Here is a 25,697-nt window from a genome sequence, read left to right as displayed (position 1 = left end):
ATAGATGGCACTCTGAATGCAAGACACGCAAATACTGAATGAAAAAATGACTCCGAGTCTCAAGGTCCAAACACACTGTGAAAAAAAATCTGAGTTTGTAAAGAAGAAAAAAAGTGAAAACTGTTTTTTGACAAAACCTGTCCCGACTTGAATCCAATAGAACAACTTTGTAGTATTTTAAAGCAGAGGGTAAAGAAGCAGACGCCCTCCGACAAAGAGCAACTGAAAAGAATCATCTCTGAAGACTGACACAACATCTCTCCACAGATTTTTGTTAGACTGGCATCATCTCTGCCCCGGAGGATCCAATCTGTCATCAGGAATAAACTCTTACAAAATATAACAAAAATAAAAGAGAGGAATAAAAGAGGGGTGAACTGACTTTAGTTGCTGTTGGTTATTAAATATGGAGCTTTCATTATAGATGAATCAGTCAACGTTTGTTTTTCAAATGGCTTAATTCTTCTTGGACTTGAATTAATATTAACTTTACATTTTAAAAGATGATATACCAACCAGGAGTTATGTTGTATACTGCACATACACACCACTGATATTCACACAAGTAATATATAAAAGTAATAAACCACAGAATTTGCATTTACACATTTACAAATGTCCACATGTGAACATGTGAACATTTGGTAACATTAAAATACAGCCATTTAACGGACAGTGGCCTTCCTCCAGTGTATTAGCGTCTGGGATGTGACTGTACAGCCGAGTCTCTCCATGCATTTATCCCGCTGCATTAGGACGGGTAACAACCCAATCAACAACAAGGTGTTTATTATGACTTCACTTTCACCAGGTTTAAAACGACCCATCCTGGGTGTTTTCAAGTGAGCCACAAACCTTTTGTTTTTTTCACCACGGAATTACAGTCATATTTGCATCATCCTTAAATTACCAAAAGGGGGAGAGATGCATGTAAGATCGGGTGTTTTGAAACCTTAGCAGTGGAGAAATTATTTCAGGAGCAGATCAGTGCTGCTTTGAATATTTAAATGCAGCTTCATCAAAGCATTTGTCATAAATTATATTAAACTGAATTTTCTTTCTTAACTGGATCAATTAATCGAGAAAATACTAGGCAGCGTAATTGATAATGAAAATAATCACAAGTTGCAGCAATGAAATGTGAAATTGTTGTTCCTTAAGCAGAATTTGTGAAATGGTCTGTTCTCCAAACCAAACTGAAGACAGGAACAAGTGAGGGAGGAATTAGCGTCGCAGTTGAGCTGCGGTGATGAACAACTGCCTCCGATTTCAACTGTCTTTGAATTGGATTCGCGGAAAGTGTCAACTCTGCTCTTATGTTTTAACAGCACAATCAAAACCACAGTTACAATAATGAAAAAATACAACAGAAGTCATTTGAATAATGTTACTACAGAGCAGAACAGATCTTAGCTTTTTGATAAATCTTTTAATTAACTGTAATAGTTTCACCTTAGTTATAATAAACTGAAATGGTCATCAGTTGTCAGTCATTGTGTCGAGCTGAGCTGCTGAACTCAGTGCTCCGTTAATCTGTTGGAAACTGAAAACTGCTCTAAATTTAGTTGTAATTTTTATCTTCCTAATTTAATAAAGACCGTCCAGTCTGGAAACACTGTCTCTGGATATATTTCTGTTGCTACTTGTGGCTTCCGATGTGTAAAAAGGGAAATAAAAGAACATGTTATTGCTGAGTGTGGAGAAAAAGCTCTGCACAGTCCAGTGACTCGAGGGAAATTCTGCAGCCAGAGCTGAGACGAATGAATGTTTCTTGTGTTTCACTTTAACCCTCAGAGGAACCAGTACTTTGACACAAGAAATTGTTTTGACAGCTGCCTGAAAAAGACAGTAAAACACATGAGGACACTTTGAATGTTATTTATTCTGAGCAGAGAATAAAGAAACCAACGAGTGCTAAAAAGAAAATGTTCATTTGTTTAGTTTTCTGATGAACTAAATGGTTGACTAATTGAAAAATAATGAACTAAATTAGTCTTCTTTGGGCAGCTGCACATCATCATCAGCAATATAATCATCATCACCATCATCATCTTAAAGTGTCCAGTAGCAAATTTGGAGAAAATCTAATTTAAACAGTTTTAGCACATGAATCCATCCATAGGTGACGGAGAATAATCATTAAAAATAAGATGAAACATCTGTGCGGATGCTCACATGTGTATACACACAAACACAGCTTAAACTGTGACGTAAACCAACAGCTGTTACAAATCCTTTACACATAAGGCTCAAGCTGTCACATCAACACTGGAGACATTCAACAGTACAGAAGCTTGATGATGATCTTACAGTACATGTGTTAGCCTGTGTCTGCCCACTGAAGCAGACGTACCGTCTATCGTATGAATCTTAGAATACCTACAACTTGTGGTTTAATCATGTTTTATTTTACATACATATTACATTATATTACATGCAGAGTCTCTCTGTAATTAAACTGAAATAAAAGTTAGTGAGAGTTAGTTGTAACTCTTCAAAATGCATGCTGTTTGAATTTAAAAAAAAAAACTATTCAAAAATACAGAATCGTTAATTTAGTAAATACATTAAAACATAAAAACACATAAAAAAAAAACAAGTGGATAAAAAAAATAAAAGTTTTAAAGACAAGAATGAACAGAAGAGGTCCCACATAAACACAGAAGAACTAAGTTTATAAAAATCTGTGTTTTTGTTTTGTTCAATGGATTGGGTATCAGTTAGGATTTGATTGATTATCATTGTGCTCATCAATTTGGGTTCGTATCAAAGCCGGTTTCTTGTTTGCAACCAAAATATGTGCAACAGTAAAAAAAAAAGAAAAACCTCTTTATTATAACTTAACATAATTATCTTGTCATGAATAAGTTAAATTGATTTTGTGGTAAAAACTCCTCCCTTTTGTTTTATTATTTTGTTGCTTCGTTCGTACGAGTTCACCGAAGAAAAACCTTTTCTCTAGTATCCCACTTCGTATCTCACGACGAGTTCCATCGCTCGTCATTATGAGAAATCTGGACCTCGAAATTAAGAGGTACAGGTCTGATACGAGACTTATGAGTCAGTGTTCAACTAATAAAGTAAAAATGAAGTGACAGTTCAGTTTGATTATCAGGCTCTTCAGGTCTCCTAAATCGTTGGTAATATTTAGGCACAAACAAACCCACAAAGATCTACTTTTTGTCTAATGTTTTTCATCCACCAGTCCAAAGCTGATAAAACCTCAGTACTATGATTGGCCACTTCATGATAATGTGGCGGTTTTGTACGTTGCTGTGTAAGATCACACTGATGAACTCAAAACGCAAAGACAGGTAAAGCCTCTGTGTTCCCTTTTGTAAGTAACCAGCCCGTCCTGCAACTAATACGACAGTAATGTAATGATACAGTAACGACAAGATTTGTGTGTTTATGATTATAAGATGAAGGTCTTGTTATTATGAGATATGAAGTAATTATTACATGATGAGGATAAGGTCTCCTCTGTATTAGCTGCTCAGACACATGTAGCTGATGTAGACCGACGGGCAGCAGGCACTAACCTCACTGTCGGGATTTGATAAAGCGAAATTGAAACGCACAATTCATAAAGAATCTGTGGTTCTTATTCCTTTCAAACTGGTTCCAAGTCCAAACTATTTCGATACCCAACACTGTTTAAAAAGAAATCTCTGTTGACTTTTGCAACATTGATTTTTAAGTTACAGTTACTTGATTTAAAGTTTATGTAATGCGCTGCCTAAAACTACTGTCGAAGAAGTGCGCTCTCTCGCTGAATAAGGCATAAATCAAAGTGCAAGAAAATATGTTGTTTTTTTTCTTCTTTTTTTTTTTTTTTTTTAAATGAGGTGGAGAAAACGTCTAAGAGAGATGTTGTTTGGGCTGAGGGTCATAAGTCCGCACAATTTCTGCAACAGCGTCTAATCTGGATGTTAGTTTTAAAAGACCGAATTGATACCAGTTTGTGAGGTAGTTTGATTTTTTGACTGAAACATTAAAAGCATTAACATATTCAGGCAGTAAAATGATAACAGACCTCTGAAAACCCATTATTCTGAAAATCTTTTCATGACAATCTCCTACTTGAAGGAATAATTGAGCTTTTCCCATAACTATGTTACTGTTAGATTGCACTAAATGGCTGGATTTGATCAAATGAGAGTACTACAGGACGCTGTGGTACAGCAGTGACATAATGAAACACAAAATCAAGCACCATGAATCCTTACACCTTCATACTGCTTCAACAATTTTACAGATTAACCCTAATATGGCCGACATGTCCAACAGCAGCAAATCAAGGAAGATAAAAATTCAAATGTGCCCTAAAATGGTTTCTAGATGTCCTGGGTGGGTTACCTCCACCTGCCAAGAGTCATTTCACGTCATCACTGGACCAAGTAGGAGGAGAACGTCTCTTCGTGTTTCTGTGCGTTGCGGTTGATGATTTCCACGATGGCGATGTAAGTTCCTGTGAGGAAGCCGACCAGCCCCACCAGGCTGATGACGACGTTCTTGCCGGTCACCAGCGGTGACAGGCCCTCCTCGTGAAAAGCTAGGATCTGGAGGATGGGAGGGAAGATCAGCGCCAGGAAACTGCTGCTGACCGAGCCGACCAATGAGATGACGAGGTCCAGCTCCGGTATCAGGACGGCGAGAGCACCTGAAGGAGGACAGACAGAGGGAACGGATGAGAGGGAGGCTTGGCTGAGAGGTGGGCCCAGGTACAGTATTAAATACATTTTAGGCTTGGGCAGTATACAAGTTTAATATCAGGATACAGTCCAGTCCAAATATCGCAATACACAATATTATATCACTGACTCTGGCCGTTTCTATTTCAAACCCAACTTCTTGGTAAAAAATAGGAACCGTATGACTACCTGATTACCGATCTGTGCACACCTTATAATGCCCTTTGCAGACTTTATACTTAGACTTTAGAGATAAAAATGAAGAAGACCACTTACATTTGGTTCATTATGTTTAAATAACAAATCCTTAAAAGTTGCTTTTCATATTTGATTTTCAGATTTTGTGCCAACTGCTCTTCAGAATTAACTACACTGTGAACTGGTCCCAGCATAAGGAGGCACATCTTGAAGTAAGTCTGAATCAGCTTGTGAAACTGAATGACAGAATCATCACTGCTTAAGGTCCAAGGTATTTTATTTTGTAGGAAAGATTTCCGACAAAACAAACAAACAAAAACCTCAATCTCAAAAGAAACATTCAAGACTCAATGTTACTGTGTGTTTACACATGCACAACACATGCAACCCATGGCCTTTTTATGTTGGTAATCTAGGAATTCAATCATATTCTACCAGTTCTCTGTCTCCCTGTTACAGGAGAGTGATCATGTCTACTAGAAGAGCCTCATTAGGAGGAAGAGACAGGAGGGACAATTTCTCCATTCTCGTCTTCCTTTACAGCACAGGAGCGGTAGATGACACAGCAGAGAAGGTTTAACAGACGAGAAAGGAAAAAAAAAAAAGGTTTGGATGAGAAATGAGGTGAAGCGTACTTGGGAATAAAGGGAAGGTGAGAGAAGAGGAGTAAAAGTGATGGATGAAGCCGGCAGGATGACAATGCAATGAGAAGAAGGGGGAGAAAGAGCGAAAAGACTCCAGCTGTGAGAAAATAAAGCTGCGACTATAGGGATTGTTTTTCACGTGTTGGGGGCTGTGACCACGCTGCTACAGACACCGGGGACCCGAGTCGTGGAGACGGGCAATAAAAACAGCTCGGAGCAGGCATGATCGGACAAAACAAGCGTCCGCTCCGCCGCGACGCATTGTCACAACCGAGGTGTGTGTTTCCGTTCCCGCCGACACACCCCGTGGCGAAGCTTACATCTTGAAATGTCTGCACATGAGCAATGTTACACGCATGGACACACCTGAAATGAGAGCGGCTTGCTTTGCTGCACACACACAAAAAAACACACTCTTCATCTCTCGCTCTGTCCATTACCATCTTCTCCCAGAGTGAGTAGAGAGGACGAGTCAGGTGCTCTTGTTCTCTCTGTATGTTGGACACCCATTGCCAGCGGCTGATAAAAGACTCTTTGAACCATTATCAATTGCTTGCCGCTGCGTGTTCACAAAATCTGTCAAATTAACCTACGGGGCGACGGCAAGGTCGAGCTTTCATGTGACAAGTACGGCGAAAGCACCTCGCTGCCACACGCTCCCGGGGAGTAAACCTGTCACTTCTAGGGAAAGGCCCTCGCCGTTGAAGGGTGCTCTTCAAGCCGCATTTGAAGCTTTCCAAGCCATCAAACAAGGCAGGCGAGGCCATGAAGGAGGAAGGTGATGGAGGAGGAGCAGGGCATACCTAAAGACGTTGAGCCTTCATAGCAAATAAAGGCTGTAGCTAAAAAGCCTGGCTGCTGTCCCCTGAGAGAGAGAGGCAGAGTGTGGATCATCAGGCAGCTTCAAAGGACTGAAGAGGGAACGCTTCGAGCACACTAATTTGGCCTTACAATCTTAGATATTACAGAAACAAAGAAAATACTCCACTTTCTTCCCTTCAGCCTGCAGGGCTTTGGCACGCCAAAGAGCACTCTACACAGTGGGACACTCCTTCAGAGCATGACATAGATGCTGCTGAGGGAGAAAACGTGATGATGATGATGATGATGATGGTTTTATGTTGTTGGGTAAAGTTTGAAGTATTTCATATAGTAAACAAACGGTGCACCTCAAAGGTCAGATGCATCTGCAGAGTTTAAAGTGTTAATGAGGTGAGCACCATGAAAACAAACTCATTTAAATATCAAATTATCAACAACTGGTATATTTTAATAACTGCTTCGGATGAACAATAAATAAACTAGTAAATTGAATAAAAATTAAAACCTGCAAAAACTATACGCTTTTATCAGATAAAAACTGCAAGCAGATGCTTAAAGGAGCTATTTGTAAGTTTTACAATTGTGACATCCAACATCATCATTAACCGCTGTTTGCTTCCCAGTTCAGCATCAAACTTCCTTTACTCACCAAGAGCCGTCTCCAGTGGTAGAAAGCAACCCTCTTGTTTTGGTCCTATTTCTATCACTTCTCTTTTTCTGGCACTTAAGTTAGCGTGCTAATCAGCTAGCTCCGGCCCGGCCCGAGTCCTGAGTAGCATCAAGGCTGACCTGAAGAAGTAGCTGCTCAGAGAACGTATTCTAACCTTGTCTTGTAAACACAACGATCGCTGAAGCTCTTGCCAAGACTGGTAAGTAAACAGCTGTTATTGCTAACGTTGGCTATGGAGCAATAGCGAAACTTACGAATAACTACTTTCTAAAGTGAGAATTTAAACTTAAAAAAAGTACAATGTCAGAAAAGAAAAACCACACACAAAACAAACACCAAAATGGTCAACAGTTAAAATCCTGGTGACCATACAGGGACATGGCTGGTTATGATCATCTAAGTGATAGGGGATGTAGTTGAGAATAACCCTCTAAAATTCTTCTTCTGGGAAACTGGGACATTTCCAAATTCAGAGAAAAACAACAGAGAACACAATACTCAATATCATGGATTAATACAAGGTCAGTTCTGCCATGATGATTGATTCAGGAGCAGCACAGCTTCTGAATGAATGTATAATCTAAATAATTAAGTCAGCATTTTGATATGTGCTCTACACTGACTGATCCATTTGGCACTTGGATCAATTGTGTAAAATAAATGCGCATCTGAGGTCCTGCAGGCTACAACCAAGGAGGCAGGTGTTGTTCATTTGTGACTGAGGCATCAGTCACAATCTCCCATCTCCAAAAGAAGTTCAAGTTAAGAATACAATCCAGTTAGCACTGGAAATTTACAGGCCAAAAAAAGATCATAGACCTCTGGATGTCTTTTAAAGAGTGGAGGCCACTTTCATCCAAGATGGATCTTTGAAGAACCAACCGAAACCAAATGAGCATAAGTTAATTTTCAAATCAAATGAGACCTGATCCAAAGAGACGCCTGGATAATCAGACCTGATTCAAAATGCGTCCCCAGACCTTATCTGTCTTGCATCAAAAACATCTTTCTCTTATGATGAATATAAGACACTATATAATCCCATCTTGTAGAGAGTCTGTATTACCAAGATCAGCAGCAATATCACAGGACCTATTTGACCCAGTTAGACTGGTTTGGGTCTTGGGTCTTAAAGTCTTAAGTCTTTAGTTTAGCCAGTTACATATAACTGGCTTCAACAGCATTTTAATGACTTTTTTACATTGTGAAGCAGGTCTTATCTACATGCTGATATACAGTAATTGAAATGCATTTGAAGCAAAGGTTATGTCCAACTTAACCACATTTGCAGATGAAACGGTGTCTAGACATCTGCTGATTTGAAAATCTGGGCCAAATCGATGCTTAATGGGAAGGTAGGAAAAGCCATGAGCCAGTCAGGGAGTGCTGGACAAGAACGGGGACTGTCATTCTGATTTCAGACAGATCGAGGGTTTGGTATCTATAAATGTCTCAGAGCTGTAATGTAGTCATTTTACTGTCATTTCCTTGGACACCAGCAGCGACCAAAGGTAAATCAGGCCAGAAAGGTTCATTAAGATTCAGAACTTTTGCACTGGAAAAGCCGGAGTTGTTGCTTTCACTTAGGATAACACGCTATCAAACAACTGCAAACTCTGAGCTTTTATCTTTACACCCACCAGCATCAACTGGGGGTGGGTGGTGGGGGAGCAGGCCAATTCAAATAAACAGCTGAAATAAGAAAATAAAGGACAGACTCAGAGGGAAGGAGGAAAGTGGGGGTCTGGCTGCCATCAGACTGTCAGCAGGCAGTTTCTTAACCAAGCCCACAACTTTTAAATCCACTACAAGAAACAGCTCCTCAGCCAGGTGAAGTCAATTACCTCCAGAGCCACAAAGCTATGGCCGACAGTGGGGGATGCTCCAAGGTGAGATCAAAGATGGGTAGGGAGGGTTTTAGTTTCCTTTTCTCCACAGTCAACCAAAATGTACAAGGCGACGCCCTACTGTCTCATTTCTTCAACTTGCCTCCAGCAAACACCACACAGGAAGGAGCCGCAGGATCCGGCTACCTCCAGCTCTGGGAGCCCACTTTCATCTGCTGGCTGATCTGCTGCTCAGTGGACTATAGCTCATTAAAGATGGAGGGCAGCTCGGTCTCCCCAGCAACCTCCCAGGCCGTTTTCACTGAGACAAACAGCAAGGGAACAGTCGAGGTCTGCAAATATGCTAATGTTAATTAGCTTGGAGTGGATCTGCTCAGCGTGGAGCCACAAGCAGCAGCGGCCAGACTAAACTTCTCTGACACTCAAAACATACAAAAGTAAAAACAGCAGCCAGTAAACTAAAGAACTATTATATTATATTATATAAACCATACTAACGAGAATTTCCTCTCAATTCTCCAATTACAGCGGAGCAAGAACTCAGACAACTCCAGACAGTTGAGGAGAGGTGGTCAGCCATCTGTGCATCATGTCTCATGAACAATTTAATTAGGAGATGACGATCAAAACAAAAGTCACAATCATTAAATAAATGGCGTGCACTTAGTGAAATAACACGTCTGCGCTTATTCTCTTAAGGTCAATGTATTTCAGCCGATGTTAGACTGATATAACAAACTCCCAGGAAACTTCATGTCTGCTCCACCTCTTTAGACTTTTCTGCTTGCCACTCCCATTTATTAATTTAAATTGGGGACAATTATTCATTCATATCTTACACTGCAGCTGCACTATAATTGTTTTTCTAGTTTAACCTGTCTTATTATATTTTAATTTATTGTTACCTATTCTACTTTACTCTTTTTAAATCATATTTCTGTGTGTGTTTATATTGCTTTGTGCTTCTTTTATATCTTGTCTTAATGCCTTTTATGTAATTATTATGTTATTTTATTTATATAAAGCACTTTGAATTGCCTTGTTGTTGAAACTTGCCTTACCTTACAACTTTTAATAGCTGTAATTGAATATGGCAATAACTGTAACTAAAAGCAACGTTAATCTATATTCTCATCACAGAGCTGCTTCCTGTTTTTTCACAGAGCAGCATGACTTTGCCTTAAGATAACATTTTGCAGTGTTGCAAAAGTTATTGTTCCATTTTGCATACATTCTGTGATGGGGAAGTGAAGCCTTTGCTGTCGGCTGCTATATGATGGCTTGCTGCATGTCATTTAAAAATGACCTTGTTGTTACCCTGCAGAAGATACTCTGCAGAATGGATGGCGACATGTTGCGGTAACTAGGTGGTGGTGGTGATGGTGGTGGGACTGGGATTGGTCAACTGGAGCCTGCGATTCTCTAACTACTGGATAGTTTATTTGTCAGTCCGACCCAGTCAATGACAAATCTATAAACCATCATGCTGGAAAGCGGAAGTAATAAACTTCTTAAATATGCTGATTTGCATTTTCTCTGACACATTCTCATCATTGCCAGCAAAGTATATAATTTAACTAAACAGCCCTGAACCTTAATGATCATTAACTTGGCATCAAACACACCTCCTCTGCCACTTTGCCTGAGTAATTCCTCTCGTTCTGTCCCTCCTTATTGCCCTCCATTTCTCTATCAACATAACCTCTGGCTCGCTTCCCTCTGTACCACCACTTCATCACCGCGTTGAGTCAGCAGTCAGGGTTTTTCCTCGCCCCGATGAGCCAACAGAGGTGGACAAACTCCTCCAAACAGACATAACTCTGGATTCATCACTTGCTGTAACACTGTTGCTTTAAATAGCGATGTTTCAGATGTGCTCAACCTTCGTCCGTCCTGGGAAATGACAAGAGGGATGAAACTGTTTCAGTGTCTGTATAAGGTCAACGACATTTCCTAAAGACAATAAACATCCAACCAATTAGAAGCGCTGACTTAATGGTGCTACAGTACCAGGCAAATTCTGCTTATTCTAATAGCTAGTTAATCAATTTGTTGACTGACAGGAAATTAATTGCCAATTTAAAGTAAAATGTTTAATATTTCAATGATTTATCAAGGAAAATTGCCAACCATTCTCTGGTAACGGCTTCTCAAATGTGAGAATCTTTATTGTGTGACCCTGTAAATTGAACATCTTTGGGTTTTGACTCATGGCTGGACAAAAACAACACATCCAAAGTATGTTGAATTAGCTACCTGTCTGCAGTCCTATCCTACTGTCTGTTTCCTGTACTAAAAAAATAGGCGGAAAAATGTGTTTTAAAACAATATAGGCCAGAATTGACAAACCCTTGTCTAATATTCACACGTATGATACAGGAAGCAGGACAACTCTGTAGGCGGTTTCACAAACTTTCTTTGCATTTTGCTGTTTCACAAGAAAGTGGTGTTAATTTTAAGACCTTCAGTCCTTTGTATATACCTCCAGCCAACATGAGTCACTGCAGCTCCAGCACTAAATATATTTTCACTTGACTAAGACACATTATATGTGAGGCTGAGGAAGGGGTCTATCTACTGGGGGCCTGTAAAAAAGTACAAACATATCCCTGCTATGCAATTATAACCTTTTGTTGGAGGGGGTGGCTGTCCTCACTTAACTCATCCTTCTAGATCCACTACAAATGGCCAGAATTTCTTAGGAAATTAAATGGATTATTCCAGACCTTAGGATACATTGCAACGAGCAATCAAAACCCCTGGTCAAGTGGAAACAAGATGTACACTCAAAGTTGCCAGTTCAAATTATGGTGGCTCATGGTTGTTTAAAATGACAAAGAAATATGTGGTAGCAGAAGCTGTCATTACAACTCTTCCCTACAAACGTGCGTGAGGATTCATTTAATCAGGAGGTGACAGTCTGCTGGAGGGGCTGTAATCAATTTGGACAGTGATGATTATCTATTTAATTTTCATGTGACCTTTATTTAACTAGGAATAACTTAATGACATCTAAAATCTGATGTTAGGCAGCAACATCACTGAGTTAGAAACGAGGCACAGAAAATACACAAAGAATATGTTTCAATATGCCACATGACATTTCTTTATTTATTCATGACATAATGTATGTTTGGGAAAAGTTATTGTACTATTGTAGTTATAGTTAGTGTCTTACTGAACATGTGTGGCTTTGTTTGTGATTACCGAGATTTGGGGTGGGGGGGTTGTTTTTATAAGGTAATTCTATTGTTGTATTTTTTGTGTATATTTTGTATTGTTTGTCGTATGTTTCAGTTTTTTTATAATATTTTACTGTGCAAAACTGGGGAAAAAAACAAAAAAAACAACAGAGAAAAATGGGAAACATTGCGATATTCAATATTATTGAATATGGAAAGGTTGTGTCTCCTGCTTTTGTCACGGCCTTATGAGCCAGGTTTTGACAATAAAACAAAACATAAAATTAATCTTTTCTACCTGCTTTTACTTACAAACTATTTCATCCTCAGTATTAATTGTCATTTTATTTACTATTCATTTCATTCATGTTTTTTTTGTTATATTTTTTGGGCATTTTTAGTTTTAGATAGAACAGTGAGAGGTAGACAGGAAGGTCAGGGAGAGAGAGTGAGGGGACGACATGCAGCAAATGGCTGTGGGTGGGATTCGAACCCATGGCCACTGTGGTTAAGACTAAGTCCGTGTGGTACGTGCTCCAACGAGCCACTGAGGCTTCCCCATTTCATCATGTTTAAATAGCTTTTTCTTTTTTAAAATACCCTGTGCTATGTTGTTAATGTTCCTATTATCTGTCCTTTTATGCGTTTTATTTTTCCTCTCAGCACATTACACTGCAGCTTTTTGTATGTTATGTACTACGTAAATAAGGCTGTGGCTTTGAGTTTAGTTTCACACTCATGATCTTTTTCATACTTTCAGATATAATTCCTGTCACTGTTCACCGATTGCCTTTCAGGCCCATCGTTTTCAGCATCATTCTAAAAGACGGATTCAGTGGACACCTGTAGGTTAGTCGCTGAGTGACAGAAAGATTGTTGTCATTTCTTTACCTCTCTCAGACTTTCTCTTTCTACAAATTTCAGCTTACTCCTGTCACCACCTTAAGTCCACCACAGCCCGCCCAAGCCTAGTGACCACGTTGTCCTCATAATGTGATATGAACATTTCCATCTTATACAGAGAACATGCGTCACGCTTTTCATTCTGCTCAAGATGTACGTTTGTTTCTCCTTTATTTCAAAATCATAGTTTCAGAAGAGGTTGATATGTATTTATTCACGAAGCCACGTTCTTAACATCCTTACTTATCATACTTTTCCTCACAGTCGAACAGTTTACTGCAGCTTGACAAAAAGCGTTCCACAGGAAACCAGAGGGAGTCTTTTCCAGCTGAGCTGAGATTACTTAGTGGAGCTATTCGTCCACAGACATGGATGTATTTAACAGACACAGTGAGCTGTTAGATATAACTTTTTGTAAACTAGCACAACTCCATGTTGTGCTGTCTAGTAAAAAACATTTGCACCATGTCAGCACGGCTTGAAGGTCTTGACTGCTCATGGCTCAGCTCAGTAGCTCACTCCTACAAAATGGTATCTTTAATAATAGATACCTGCTTCAGCTGCTAAGGAGCCCCACCTGAAGGGTTCAGGCTTTTATCCTCTTGCTCAAACTCTACATGACCAGCGAAAGGCAGCGGGATGTAAGTCATTCTTTTTAATTCCTTAACTCTTTTATTCTCAGATTTACAAGCAGTAGATTACATTTTATTTGCTATTAATTGTTTTTCTCTTTGTATTTTTGTGGAAATTTCTTGTTTTCAGTCTCAACTTTCAAGTTTTACTTGCTCAAATAGCATTAATCTCACCTGACCAAAGTAAACAACCTGTGTGCGTCTCTATCAACTGAGCAGCTTCAAAGAGGGAAAAAAAGCACAGAGGATGATGGATTAAGTAAAACAGCCAGTGGTGCTCACAGACTTTCTTGCCTGCTCAAACGAACACGTCAGCTCATTAAAAAAAAAGAAAACAAAAGCTAATGAGCATTAGTGTGCTTTTCTGAAGATTTGTACTGATTTTAACTTCAAGTGAATGGAAACAGCTACGCAAGAAGCCCATGGTCAAACCCTGAAGCACTAATTGATCCAAAGTGTAACCAAACCGTTCAAAGCATGCTGTGTGTAAAACGCATGTTATTTTACTGTTGCACTCATTTGTGAGGCACAATACAAATGCCAAGTGATAACAATAATGTATGAACACCACATGGAACAAAAGCTCACATTAAATGTCAAGTAAAAGCAAGGACACACTATTTTACAGCATTCTAACAATCTATGAAAGCTGAATTACCCAGGCGCACGAAAACACACCTCTCAGTGTTGATCTTAAATAACAGATGTTTGGCTTTGAACAGCCGCCTGGGTTTTCTGCCCGAGCAGGGAAATGAGAGGCAGCAGAGAGAGTGGAGAGAGAAAGCACAGCGTGGCCTTCAGGGTGGAATTACAACGAATGTAGATGACTGTTTACCCTTCTGAGAGAAGGGCCAACAATTGTGGAAAATGATTGCTCTTAATTGTGCGGCTACGAGGGAAAGTATGATTGACAAGCATGTTAGCTGCTTGTTTAGAGTGTGGCTTCATGAATAAATCCATATCAATCTCTTCTGAAACTATGATTTTGAAATAAGAAAACACACGTCTTGAGGAGAATGGAAAGAGGGATGCAGAGCTAGCAAACATGTTTCTTGAATAAGATGGAAATGTTCATGTCAGATTATGAGGACAAACTTGGGGGTGGGGCGGGTGATTTCATAATATAATTATATTCTTGTATGTATGCATCTACATGATGCTAAAAACGAACATGGCTCTAAATCATCCCAAAGGGAAGGGATAAAAAAAAAAAATAGAATAAAATAAACTCACACATGTCATGAACAGTTTAAAGGGGCAAAATCACATACGGTGATGATTTTGATACACAGCACAAAACTACACACCACTGCTGCATGATGGGCTGCCATTCTTGCTTTGTGGTGCATTGTAGAGCATCAAACTGTTGTAAAGAAACCTTTCTAGCCTGCCATGTCATTTGCTGGAAATGTAACATTGTGTGATACCTGACGGATGGCCCCCAAAAAATGAAACAAATACAAAAGACCTGCAGGAGTCATTCAAACGACGTAAACCTAAACTAGTGAGACTAAAAAGTCTCAGCTGGAGAGTGTCATGTTCATAACTGCCTCCCTAAACTTTTATTAAATATACATGAAAGGAAAGGGTGCAGGGATGTTCTCAGCATGTAACCAGACTAACTACCTGTTAGATATCTAGGTAAGTTGAGTTTATTTTTACCTGTAAATGGTGCTACAGGAAAAATCTCAGAGCTACTAAAATATTTCCTGTGCCTGAGTGGAAACTTTGGCCTGACAGGAGTGCTGGAGAAAAAGGTCAACATTCAAGGACAACATCAAGCATAATGATTCATCCTCAGGGCACAACAAACATCCTTATAAAACTTCATGGCAGTTTTTTTCAGTAATTGTTAAGATATACGACTCTGGACCCAAGTGTTGTACAGATGGAGGTTCCCAGTGGATTCTCAATTTTATCTCCTCACAAAGAAAGGAGGAGGATAAATAATAGGAAAAAACAACAGGATCAGAGAGAGTGACTGTTGTCCTTGACTTGATATCATGCTGACCTGACCTGTCTGTATATAAGAGCTCTCAGGTGCAACACCAGGATTTTTTAGGTGCAGGACAGACTTTAATGCCAACAGCAATTTCAAACAGCCAGTGTGTGCCACTGTTTTTGTCCTGTTGTGTGGCAAAAAGCCCTGGTTGCCATTGAACAAAAAGAAAAACTGGTCAGGGTCACAGTGTCCCGTCTTGTCCTGTTTTTGTCCTTTTGTCCCATTCTACTAACTCTCCTCTGTATAAAGCTGCTTTGCAGCTGCTAAGCAGTTCTCTTGATGTGAATGTGCAAACTCTCAAAACTTGAAAACTCAAAAGTCCCGTGATGTCATGGTACTAAGCTGGACACAGCATGCTCATATTACCCATCTCAGCCAGTCTGTGATGCTTTATACCAGAGGATAGCAAGAGGATGAGAGAGTCAGAGATCAAATGTTGCTGACTTAAGTTTTCTTTTTCCTTGACAGAATGCTTACTTTATGGTGTAGGGAAGTTATGTTTCTTTCTTGTGCTGCAATTCCTTGATTCCCGTTCTATAGACAAGATCTACCACCACTGACGATAGAGTCTTCCAAATAAATTTGGTCAGATAAAGAAATCTTAAGCTTCTATATAAGAGGCTTCAGGACAAATTTCAATATTACACCTCTCTGTGATTTATGCCCCCCCCCCCCATTTATTTATGGTATAAAATCCATTAAATATGTTTTTCATACATCACAATTGAGCTGAGTTGCTGCTATGAACTGAAAATAAAATTCAAGGACATCCAGCTTCCTTTACCCTCTGGTGTCGTTACCGTTTTTAGGACCTAAAAATGAGGTCACAGGCCAGAATATGTTGGGCATCCCTGATCTAGACGCTGACAATCAGAAAACAGTGACAAAAACTATAAGGGAAGGAATGCTGAGAACAGAGAGAAAACAAAGGAAGACTGAAAGTGAGGGAAGATGGAGTTGGAGGGAGAGGCTGACCTTCCCCGCCCAGCAGGAGGTCCATGCTAAAGACAGAAATCCTCAGGCTGACTTGTCTGCTCGCAGTCCGGCTACACTGGCTGTGCTTCTTTTAGCTCGACTGACACACTAAGTGAGCTGGTGGTTTCGATGTTTGCAGACAGAGGTTGTCATTCAAAGATAAGGCCAGTTTAAAAACGTGACTTGCACATTCAGATGCTTGTGTCGTGATTCGTTTCTCAGATGTGACCTTTAGGGCTGACTGTTCTTCTTGTCAACTCCCAGTGATCAGACTCATGCAAGAACTGTTGCCTTATCTTACAATCAGTGCTGTTATAATGAATGTGTGTGCAACAGGTGGAAAATAGGGATGTAACATCTCACTATTGAGACAGTGTTCAACTGTTGTGCTGAATCACACAATATCTCAAACAGAGGTTTAATCCAAATAACTGGAGTTCTTTTACCTTACCATTAAACCAGGGTTACCTTCTGTGAAATTTATATTCACTTTATGGACTCCTTAAAACAAAGCCATGTCTAGCGACCACTTTGGTCATTTGAACAATTTTTACAGGCCTGAAGAAGTAAGGCTACACAGTAAGAGAAAAATGTATATGTATAACAGAATTATATTATGTCTTTTTCTAGCCCATTACTAAATTCGTGATCCCTTAAGATTCGTCTGAAAACACCTTGTGGGGGCCCTGGCACCAAAGCTGGAAACACCTTTGGGATGAACTGGAACGCCAACTGTGAATCAGACCTTATCACCCAGCATCAGTGTTGGACCTCATGAACGCTGTTGTGGCTGAATGGGAGCAAATCCCTGCAGCCAGGTTCCAAATCTGGTGGTGGAAAGCCAAAAACCAGGAGAGTGGAGGCTGTTATGGCAGCAGAGTGATGCCCGTGGAGTCTGAATGAGAAGTTCAACAATCAAATATAAGTGCTATGTTTGGATGTGGCCATGTGGGATTTTGTTCTATTAACTTAAACCAGATTTTCTTATAACTTGAAAGTAACAGAAAAAATGCACAGATCTTAGAAAAATTATTTTGTAGTTCAAAAAATAAACAAATTGTGAAGAAAACAACCAAGAGTCCAAATTTACCCATATTTTACTACTGTATTTCTTTTCTCTCTATTCATGTAAATTATTGTTGCTTCTTAAATATTATTATAGAGCCTTTCTGAGAGTGCTTTCTAAAATAGATCTTTGGACCTACAGTGGGTTCATCACATCACATCTGATCTTTGATTCACTGCCTCACAAGGTAATTTAGACGAGCTGAAACAGGCACAGAAAGCAAAGGCCAAACAGCAGAGATGAATCAGCTCCACAAGACATAAAGGTGAATGTGTGCACACATCATGTTTCTGAAAGGGTAAAAAATATGACAGCACTACAGTCCGACAACATGCAGCATGCATTCCCAGTGGCATGCCACCTTTGTGCCACAGTGCTCCAGGATGAAGTACAAAAAAAAAAAAAAAGAAGAGGAGAAGGCTCACGCGACATCCTCACGTCCTCTCTTGTTCCCATCAACAGCTTAACAACACACGCTAGCTGCTCAACTCAAGCCTGTGGCAAAGTGACTCAGACAAAAGAAACACTTTCAAAGAGAAAATGAAATGACGGGTGCAGCCAATATAGCTGCTATACAGGCAGGAATAAAAAACTGAATTTGTTTTTGGCTTATTTCTCAGTAAGTATGGGTGTATGGGTGAATACGACTTGTGTATTTAAAGCTCCATTAAATAGGGGTTTTATGGAAAGCAAGAACTGTCTAGACTTGGGTTGGCGTTCCTATTAGAGTTGTAATTGAATATTTGTGTCATTAGAGCATATTTCAAATTATTCTAATAGCAATGGTTTGTATTTGTAGAAAATAAGATAATGATTTTGAAAATTAGTTCAGTCTTTGTGTTGTTTACAACCCAGTCATCTGAGTCCTAACTTCAGACTGGAGGGGTGAAGACGAGGGGTGGTGGGTTTTGGTGTGAATTGCTCTCTCCTACAGTGTCTTTTCTGAGGTTGTTTCATAAATCAGCACCTGCCACTGCCAGCAAAGATCACTTAATCCAACTGTACCAAGGGGTTAAACCATAAGAATTTATTCTGAGTGCTCATTTGAGATTTATTAACTCATCAAACAGCAATGGAAGGACTCAGCCTTGAGGCGATCCTTGTCAGACCCTGTAATATAATGGTATCATGGCAAGTACAACAACAAGAAACAAGGCAAAGCCGTGTAGCATTCCTACAACTGCCACTCAGAGGCTCTCTGATCCAAAACAACAGTAACAGCAACAGTAAGCTCCTCCATCCTTCAGCCTATCTCTAGTGAATTAGAATAGAGAATTCAAAAGAAATCTCCCTGCATTGAAATGAACTGACCTTTCGAGCAGGAGTATAAGTCTCGGCAGAGAGAGGGAGAGTTTGCTCAAGGCTGTCCTCTTTTTTAACTCGTATCTGACTGTTTAAGCTCAAACTGAAAGAAATGGCGGGGAAAGACAAGGGTTTGTTGTTGTAGCAACTGGGAAAACTAGAGTAACATCAAGGTTAATTTTAGGTAAAACCATGAGAAATGAACACATTTTAAGGCATCAGTCAATACTGCAGTTCCTGTGACATTTTCCACCATCATTTGAAAGACATTTTGACATTGCGGATGGTCTTTCGGACAATTGATCTCACATTAAGTAAAATATTTGAAAATGTTAAACAACAAACACCAAGTAAACAAATATGTTCCAGGCAGTCAGAGTTAACATGACATGAAAATAGTACAATTCCTTCTCACATTTAAGATTGAGACATTCAATATCCTTTAGGGCTACTGTGAGGGCCCCACTACTTTTCTAACTCACTCACAGAAGTCTCTCTGGTTATTAGTTGGAGTTTTAGTGTCTATGTGATGTCGTTTCATCGTGAGTTTTATACGTATTATTAAATCTTTTTTGGACATTCAGAAGAAGATTAAAAAACAACGCAAAGAGTGATGCAACTGCTCTATATAAAGCTTTCGTTTCTTTGTATGCTATCGGGCTGTCTTTCTCTGCACACTCATAACTAGCTTTGCACCACAGACCAAGAGAAGCAAACTCACACTGGTAAAAATACAGCAGCCGTAGTGCAACAAAGACAAAAGCTTCTCCCTCCTGACAGTCAAGAACCCACATCTGCTCTCTATTCAAAGGGTGAGAGTCTCACAGGCATTCTCTTCAAGATTTACTCTTCACATACGCAGACGATGATGCGCCGCTTCAATCTCATCTTGTATGCGGATTTAAAATCAAACGCAATCTCCCATTCCTAGATGTGCATGTAGGAGCAACATGATCCCTCCTCTAGTCCCCTGCTCCTCGCCTCGTTCGTTCGAGTATGCATCAGTGGGATCTCACTGGAAGCAAGTCTTTTTTATTGTTGCTGCACCATCTCCACATTCACAACACACACTCTGCTCAGTGCCAATGAAACCACAGGCGCCCTTGCAAATGACCTGCAGACATGAAGTGGCACATGTATGCATTTATTCCCTTTTATTAGCTTATCAACATGCATGTGCAGAAACCTGTGCAGTGTGGCAAATGTCATCTGCATAATTCTCTATAGGTTCCAATCACAGCTAATGAAGGAAATGAAGATCCTGGGGCGAACAAGAGCTGTGATTTTGTAACTCAATAACTCTGCTGTGACTTGAGGGTTTATTCCATGTGAAGTGCAGCGAGGAGAGAGTAGCAATGAACTGAAAATGGACATTTCTTGGTGTAATAGGAATAAGGCTTTCACATTTACCCATTTGTAACTGTTTATCTGTCAAATTATGTAGTGGATAAAACCTGCTCTAAATTCACAAACGCAGTATGGAATAGCAACGTCCATCATTCGATGGAGGCTTTTATGCAAAGCACTTCACATCACCGCAAGTAGGAAAAACTACCTACCAAGAAAGTAAAACCGATTGTTTATTGTCAGCAGCATGAGTTACATATTTTACTATATATATATATATATATATATATATGAGCCTATGTGTGACAAATACAAGAGATATAATTAAAGTCAGAAAAATACTAAAAACTACCATAATTCATTTGAGAAAAATGTGCCTTTGAAGAGGCTAATCTAGTAAATTGACCTTTAAGTTGAGGTTGTATAGCTACAATATGTTTCCATCAAAGTGTTTTTATGCACATTTTCAATTTGTGCAGTCAGAACAAGCTCTTGAAATATTACAAAAAATCTTTTATGTTGGCCTCAGTAAAAGCAAAATGTGACTTTAACATTCCTTAAATTAATACATGAAACAAATATGCATGCTGTTTGAGATTTGACTGTTTTAATTACATCATTTTGTTCCTCATTCTTCTGCAATGGTTTAATGGCACCCAACTAGAGAATTAGTGCCACCAGCCGTTCCTCTTGACGACCTAACTCCAAAAATTTGCAAATCTATGTTAATCTTCAGCAAACTGCAATTTGGAGCAAAGGATAAAAGTATCAGTACAACACACCACTACGCTACTGATATGATACTCAGCCTACACATATGTGTTCTTTGTAAACACAATGAAATGTGGACGTGAGCTTCCAGCCTCCTCATTACTTGTAGATTGGCCATCAATATCAGTGCGCCTGCTGCAAACACAATTACTCCTTCAGTTCCTTGTTTCTGACAAAATAAGCTGCTTTGAAGGCCTCCTTTAGACTTTTTTTCTTTAAACAGCATCAACACGGACAACACTGACCCTTGCTCATTTTAAAAATTAGTTACGGGGCGGTGTCATCCATTCAAAATTAAATTTGTGCCATCGATCACATTTTGCTACAGAATGTAATCAAAGCAAAAAATCAGGCTCACTGGAAGGATCAATGGAACGCCTCTTGAATTGGTTTCTGAGTGTGCTGACTGGATTAAACCATATAGCGGCTGCTTTAGAAGCTCTTTGTATCTATCCACTAATCCATTCATTTTTCTGTTAGAAGGTAGCCGAAATGTCTTTTCCTGCAGCAATGTCCTACAGCACTTTCTGGGGGATCCTGAGCTGATCCTAGGCAAGGTGGAATCCAAACTGTGTTTTGGGTCTGACCTGTAGCCAGCTACCAATCGGTCGCTACCAACCTCCATGATGATAACTGACTCTTTTTAATACAAAGGAGTGGCAGTGCTACTCAGACCTCCCTCAAGATGTGCTTCTCGTTCTGTACATAAAAAGAGAGTCCTGAAATCCCGTGAAAGAAACTCATTTCACACACTTGTATCCATTATCTCATTTTTCCAGCTGCTCTCCAAAGCTCATGGGGAAAAACTAGGTAAAGTGTAGCTTCTCCTTTATTGTGACAGTCTGGTACAGCCTGTCTGTATCACTGCAGATACAACACCAACCTGCCCTTTAATACTCACTCTTACCTTCACTCTTGAACAAGACCACAAGACAAATGGGGCAAACAGTTTTTCCAGAGAAGTAAAGAATTCAAACTTGGAGTCGATGTTCTCATACGAACAGCTTCACACTAAAGACCCTTTGGTCTCATGTCTGAATAAGCACCCTGGTCACCCTGGTTTATGTCACGACAGCAATCTTTCTAAGTCAGACCTTATCACTTTCAACACAGAGCACGCAAGAAAAATAACGCTCACCTTCTAAATTGAGCAAATAGGAATTAAACATGGGATGTGATATGGTATAACAGGCAGTGGTATTCAATCTGTAATGACATAAATGACACAATTGATGTGAAAATGTATTAATGAGTCAGCATGATAAGTGGTTTCAAGCATTCATTGTGCTCACAATGGTCATAAATTACAGCTTCAAGAGCAAAATAAGTTTTAAAATCCATCAGTGATGCAGCCTGTGAGAGAACAGAGTACACTCTTCTTGTTGTCCTAACATCTATAACAAACTGTTGTTTGGTCTGAATGACAAAAATCACTTTCACAGATAGCTGAAGCCAACAACGTTGTGTGTCCCATGTCTGGAAACGGCTTAAGTTGCCAACTGCTTCACTGTGTGCTAGAGGTCAGGGTCTGATAAAGCCAAAAGAACTACATCATCAGCAAAAAGCAGGGATGGGATCCTGAGGTCACTAAAGTTGACACACTCCACTCCTGAGGTGCATTCAGAGTTCCTGTTCATGAATAATTGGTAATAACGACTGAACTTGGCAGTACCGACCAAAAGCTCGCCTAGACCTATTGCCAAGAACATAGACGTAGACATATCTCTCACTGCACCTCATATTCCTGATGAACTGTCCACAAAGCACAATCATAAACCTTCTCTGAGTCCACTTGGACCAGGCAGACTGGATAAACAAACTACTTTAGTATCCTTACATGAGTACACAGATTTGAGGTTCAGAAATTGCCTCCAGAGCAGACTAAGCAGTGCGATGACCTGATAAATGTAGCACATCCTCTAGTTGCCCTTTTAAAAATGGTAACCGCCACCTACATCTGCCAGTCCACAGGGACTGTCCCGAACTGCTTCTGCAGATGTATTATACCTTATACTTACACATTTCCCCTTTGATTTAGTCTGACAAATTTGGTATGTCTCCAAGTTCATTGTGTTTGCACAATGGTAATTTTTACAACAGACGCAACTACTAGTGGGCACTTCAGGGGTGAAGTGGTTAAAGGAGAAATCAAATCTAAACAGAAGTTTCCTGGAAAATTAAAAGTAGTAAGTAAAGTAAGTAAAATTAAAGGTTAACTTCTAGTATAAGGAAGCATGTTTCCATTGCCTGATAGAGTATGAGCAGATTATTTAGTTGGTAAAACTTTGCTAACTGTTCATGAGCTCTTTAAAAATCATACTGATGAAGTCTAGCCTGACTTTCAATGCATTTGTTTTATCACTTAGTTAAACATGGATTGGAAATCTCAACCCGGGCAGCTTTAATGTGAACATAATGATCTTTAAATGAGTAGAAGTCTGCCCCCTACTGACCTCAACATGCTTCAGCACCTCCACACTGAATCACAGCAGTCTAGACCAGGGAGGCACGAGAAAGCAGAGTTAAAGGATCAGCAGTCCTGGCTGAATGGGAATCAATAGCAATTGGAGGATTATTGCTGCTGAATAGCTCAGCAGAGCTATTACAGGGAACTGTTTGCCGCCACCGCCTGAAAGTAGGGGGGGGTGCGCGTTAACAAAACACATGGCTGTTAAGTTACTGGGTTTCATTTCCATTCACATGACACCTACTCCATCATAGAAAGGCCAGGGGACAAGTGCCGCACACATACATGTCTGGGTGAACATGCAGGCAACTGCAGATGCACACTAACATTTTCAGAAACACACACAAAGGTTCAGAGGCAATCAACTGTTGGGCTACAGAAACACACACCTGAAGAAGTACTAACCCAGGCATCCTCCCAACCATGAAGAGTACACACACAAACTGCATTGTGGTGTTGTACAAAAGGAAAAATAAATAATCATAAAACACACAACAGATTGAGACAGGCACTCTGGAGTCTATAGTGTTTTTTAATATGTTCCAGGACTAATTTGCCTTACCGTCAGAGTTCCTTAGATGTGGAGGAAACGCTAACAGGAAAGCACAAAGAGGGACGTTTAGTTCCCAGTTTAGCTCCTGCTGCTCCATATTACTTGGAAATAATTGGTAGCAAAGGGCTGGTAATAGTAGTAGCTCAGTAATTCCTCAGGGACTGGCTCCCATCACCCTCAGTTTAACTGATGGAGATCAGCTGAAACTATTGTTACTGATGGATAAGAAGCATCTTGTCTTTCAACAGACTTTCTTACTAATTCTAAACCAATCAAAGATACAAAACCAGCAGCAGAGCGTATACTGTATTTGCTTCTCTGATCTCAAGGTTTGTGGGATGGGGACCAACATGGATGCAATTATTCAATTTTCTCTGTTAAATTACTTCATTTCTAGACAAAGGCGAAAACAAGAAGAGAGAACTGTAAAAAGAACAGGCAGACTGTAGATGTGGTCCGCTTGCACATTTTAAGCTGGATGTCATTTTGTGAGTCATTCAAAAAAAAAAATCATTTGTTGGCTGGAAACCCTTTAAAGTGCCAGATGGCATTCAGATCGTCACTGCTCAATTTTTGTGTATATATAAATCTAATAAAAAATACAATAAAAGAAAAAAGGCGCACCACAGAAGGAAGTTCAAAAGCTCTACAGCAGCCAGGAAGGAAACACAAAACAGAAGGCAGTCTCCTGTTCCTGCTCAGAACTGGTGAGCTGGGTTGAAGCTTGAGACCACAGAATGCTGCTTGGCAATGAAGGATGATCATAGACCATTCTGCATCTATGCACTGTTACTTAAATGATGATACAGGTGGAGACCAGGTAGATTCTTAGCGCCCTCTGACAATTGTTTTTTTGTTTGTTACTAATGCCACAATCGCTAAGCCAAACCAGTGGATTATGGGTAGGAAAGTTGAGAACTTGCAGTCATCTTCTCCAACCAGAGGAACACAACCTGTACATCAGCGGAACAGTTGGAAACCATTGGCAGGTAGGCCACATCACCTGACCTGTGTGCTCATGCACGTGAATGTGCATCATTGTGCATGTGTACAAGAGTAAACAAAATGGGAACTCTCTACCAAAAACATTTCACCATAATGCTGCTGGAGTTCAAACACTCCACTCCAGAGCGTCTGTAAATGAGAGTGAATTGTGGCTCAGGTGGTTTAGTCAATGACTCAATACAGTTTAATTATTCTGTACTAAAATAAAGACTTTACACATATAACTTTTATATTAACAATTTAAAATGAGCAATACAAAATACATAGATGAGCAAAGACATAACTCACAGATTAAACGAATAACACTGATTATCTCGTTACGACGGCGACAATATTACACGGTAAGTGAACAGTCAGTTTTAATAGTCAGTGTGTTGGATGACAGAGAAATATGCAGGTTTAAAGAACTGAACCACTTTGACAAGGGCCTCATTGCTACTGCCAGATGACTGCATCGGAGTGGCTCTATGTAGCTGCTACCCACAGATTGTTCCCCTTTCTCTTTTTAAATGTCAGCAGTATTTCTCTCCTTGTTTCCTGCTGCTCTAAATCCAAATCAAACCACATCATCACAATGCAGGTTTGACTTGCGTAAAGAAGAACCCTTTGAAATTTCA

The 25,697-nt window shown here is 39.8% G+C and overlaps 1 protein-coding gene across 2 annotated transcripts in view; it reads right to left on the bottom strand.

Moving 5' to 3' along the window:
- Positions 1-1,862: 1,862 nt before the first annotated feature.
- slc36a1 (solute carrier family 36 member 1) overlaps positions 1,863-25,697 on the bottom strand; it is a 41,893-nt gene continuing 18,058 nt past the window's right edge. For both annotated transcript variants that reach the window (XM_056382916.1, XM_056382915.1), the window contains exon 12: positions 1,863-4,663. In XM_056382916.1, coding sequence (XP_056238891.1) covers positions 4,389-4,663 — 275 coding nt within the window. In that variant the 3' untranslated portion in view covers positions 1,863-4,388. The remainder of the gene's footprint in view (positions 4,664-25,697) is intronic.

This window comes from Seriola aureovittata, chromosome 8 (assembly GCF_021018895.1).
Source record: "Seriola aureovittata isolate HTS-2021-v1 ecotype China chromosome 8, ASM2101889v1, whole genome shotgun sequence".
NCBI classification, from domain to species: domain Eukaryota; kingdom Metazoa; phylum Chordata; class Actinopteri; order Carangiformes; family Carangidae; genus Seriola; species Seriola aureovittata.
This window is presented reverse-complemented; position numbering and strand designations above follow the sequence as displayed.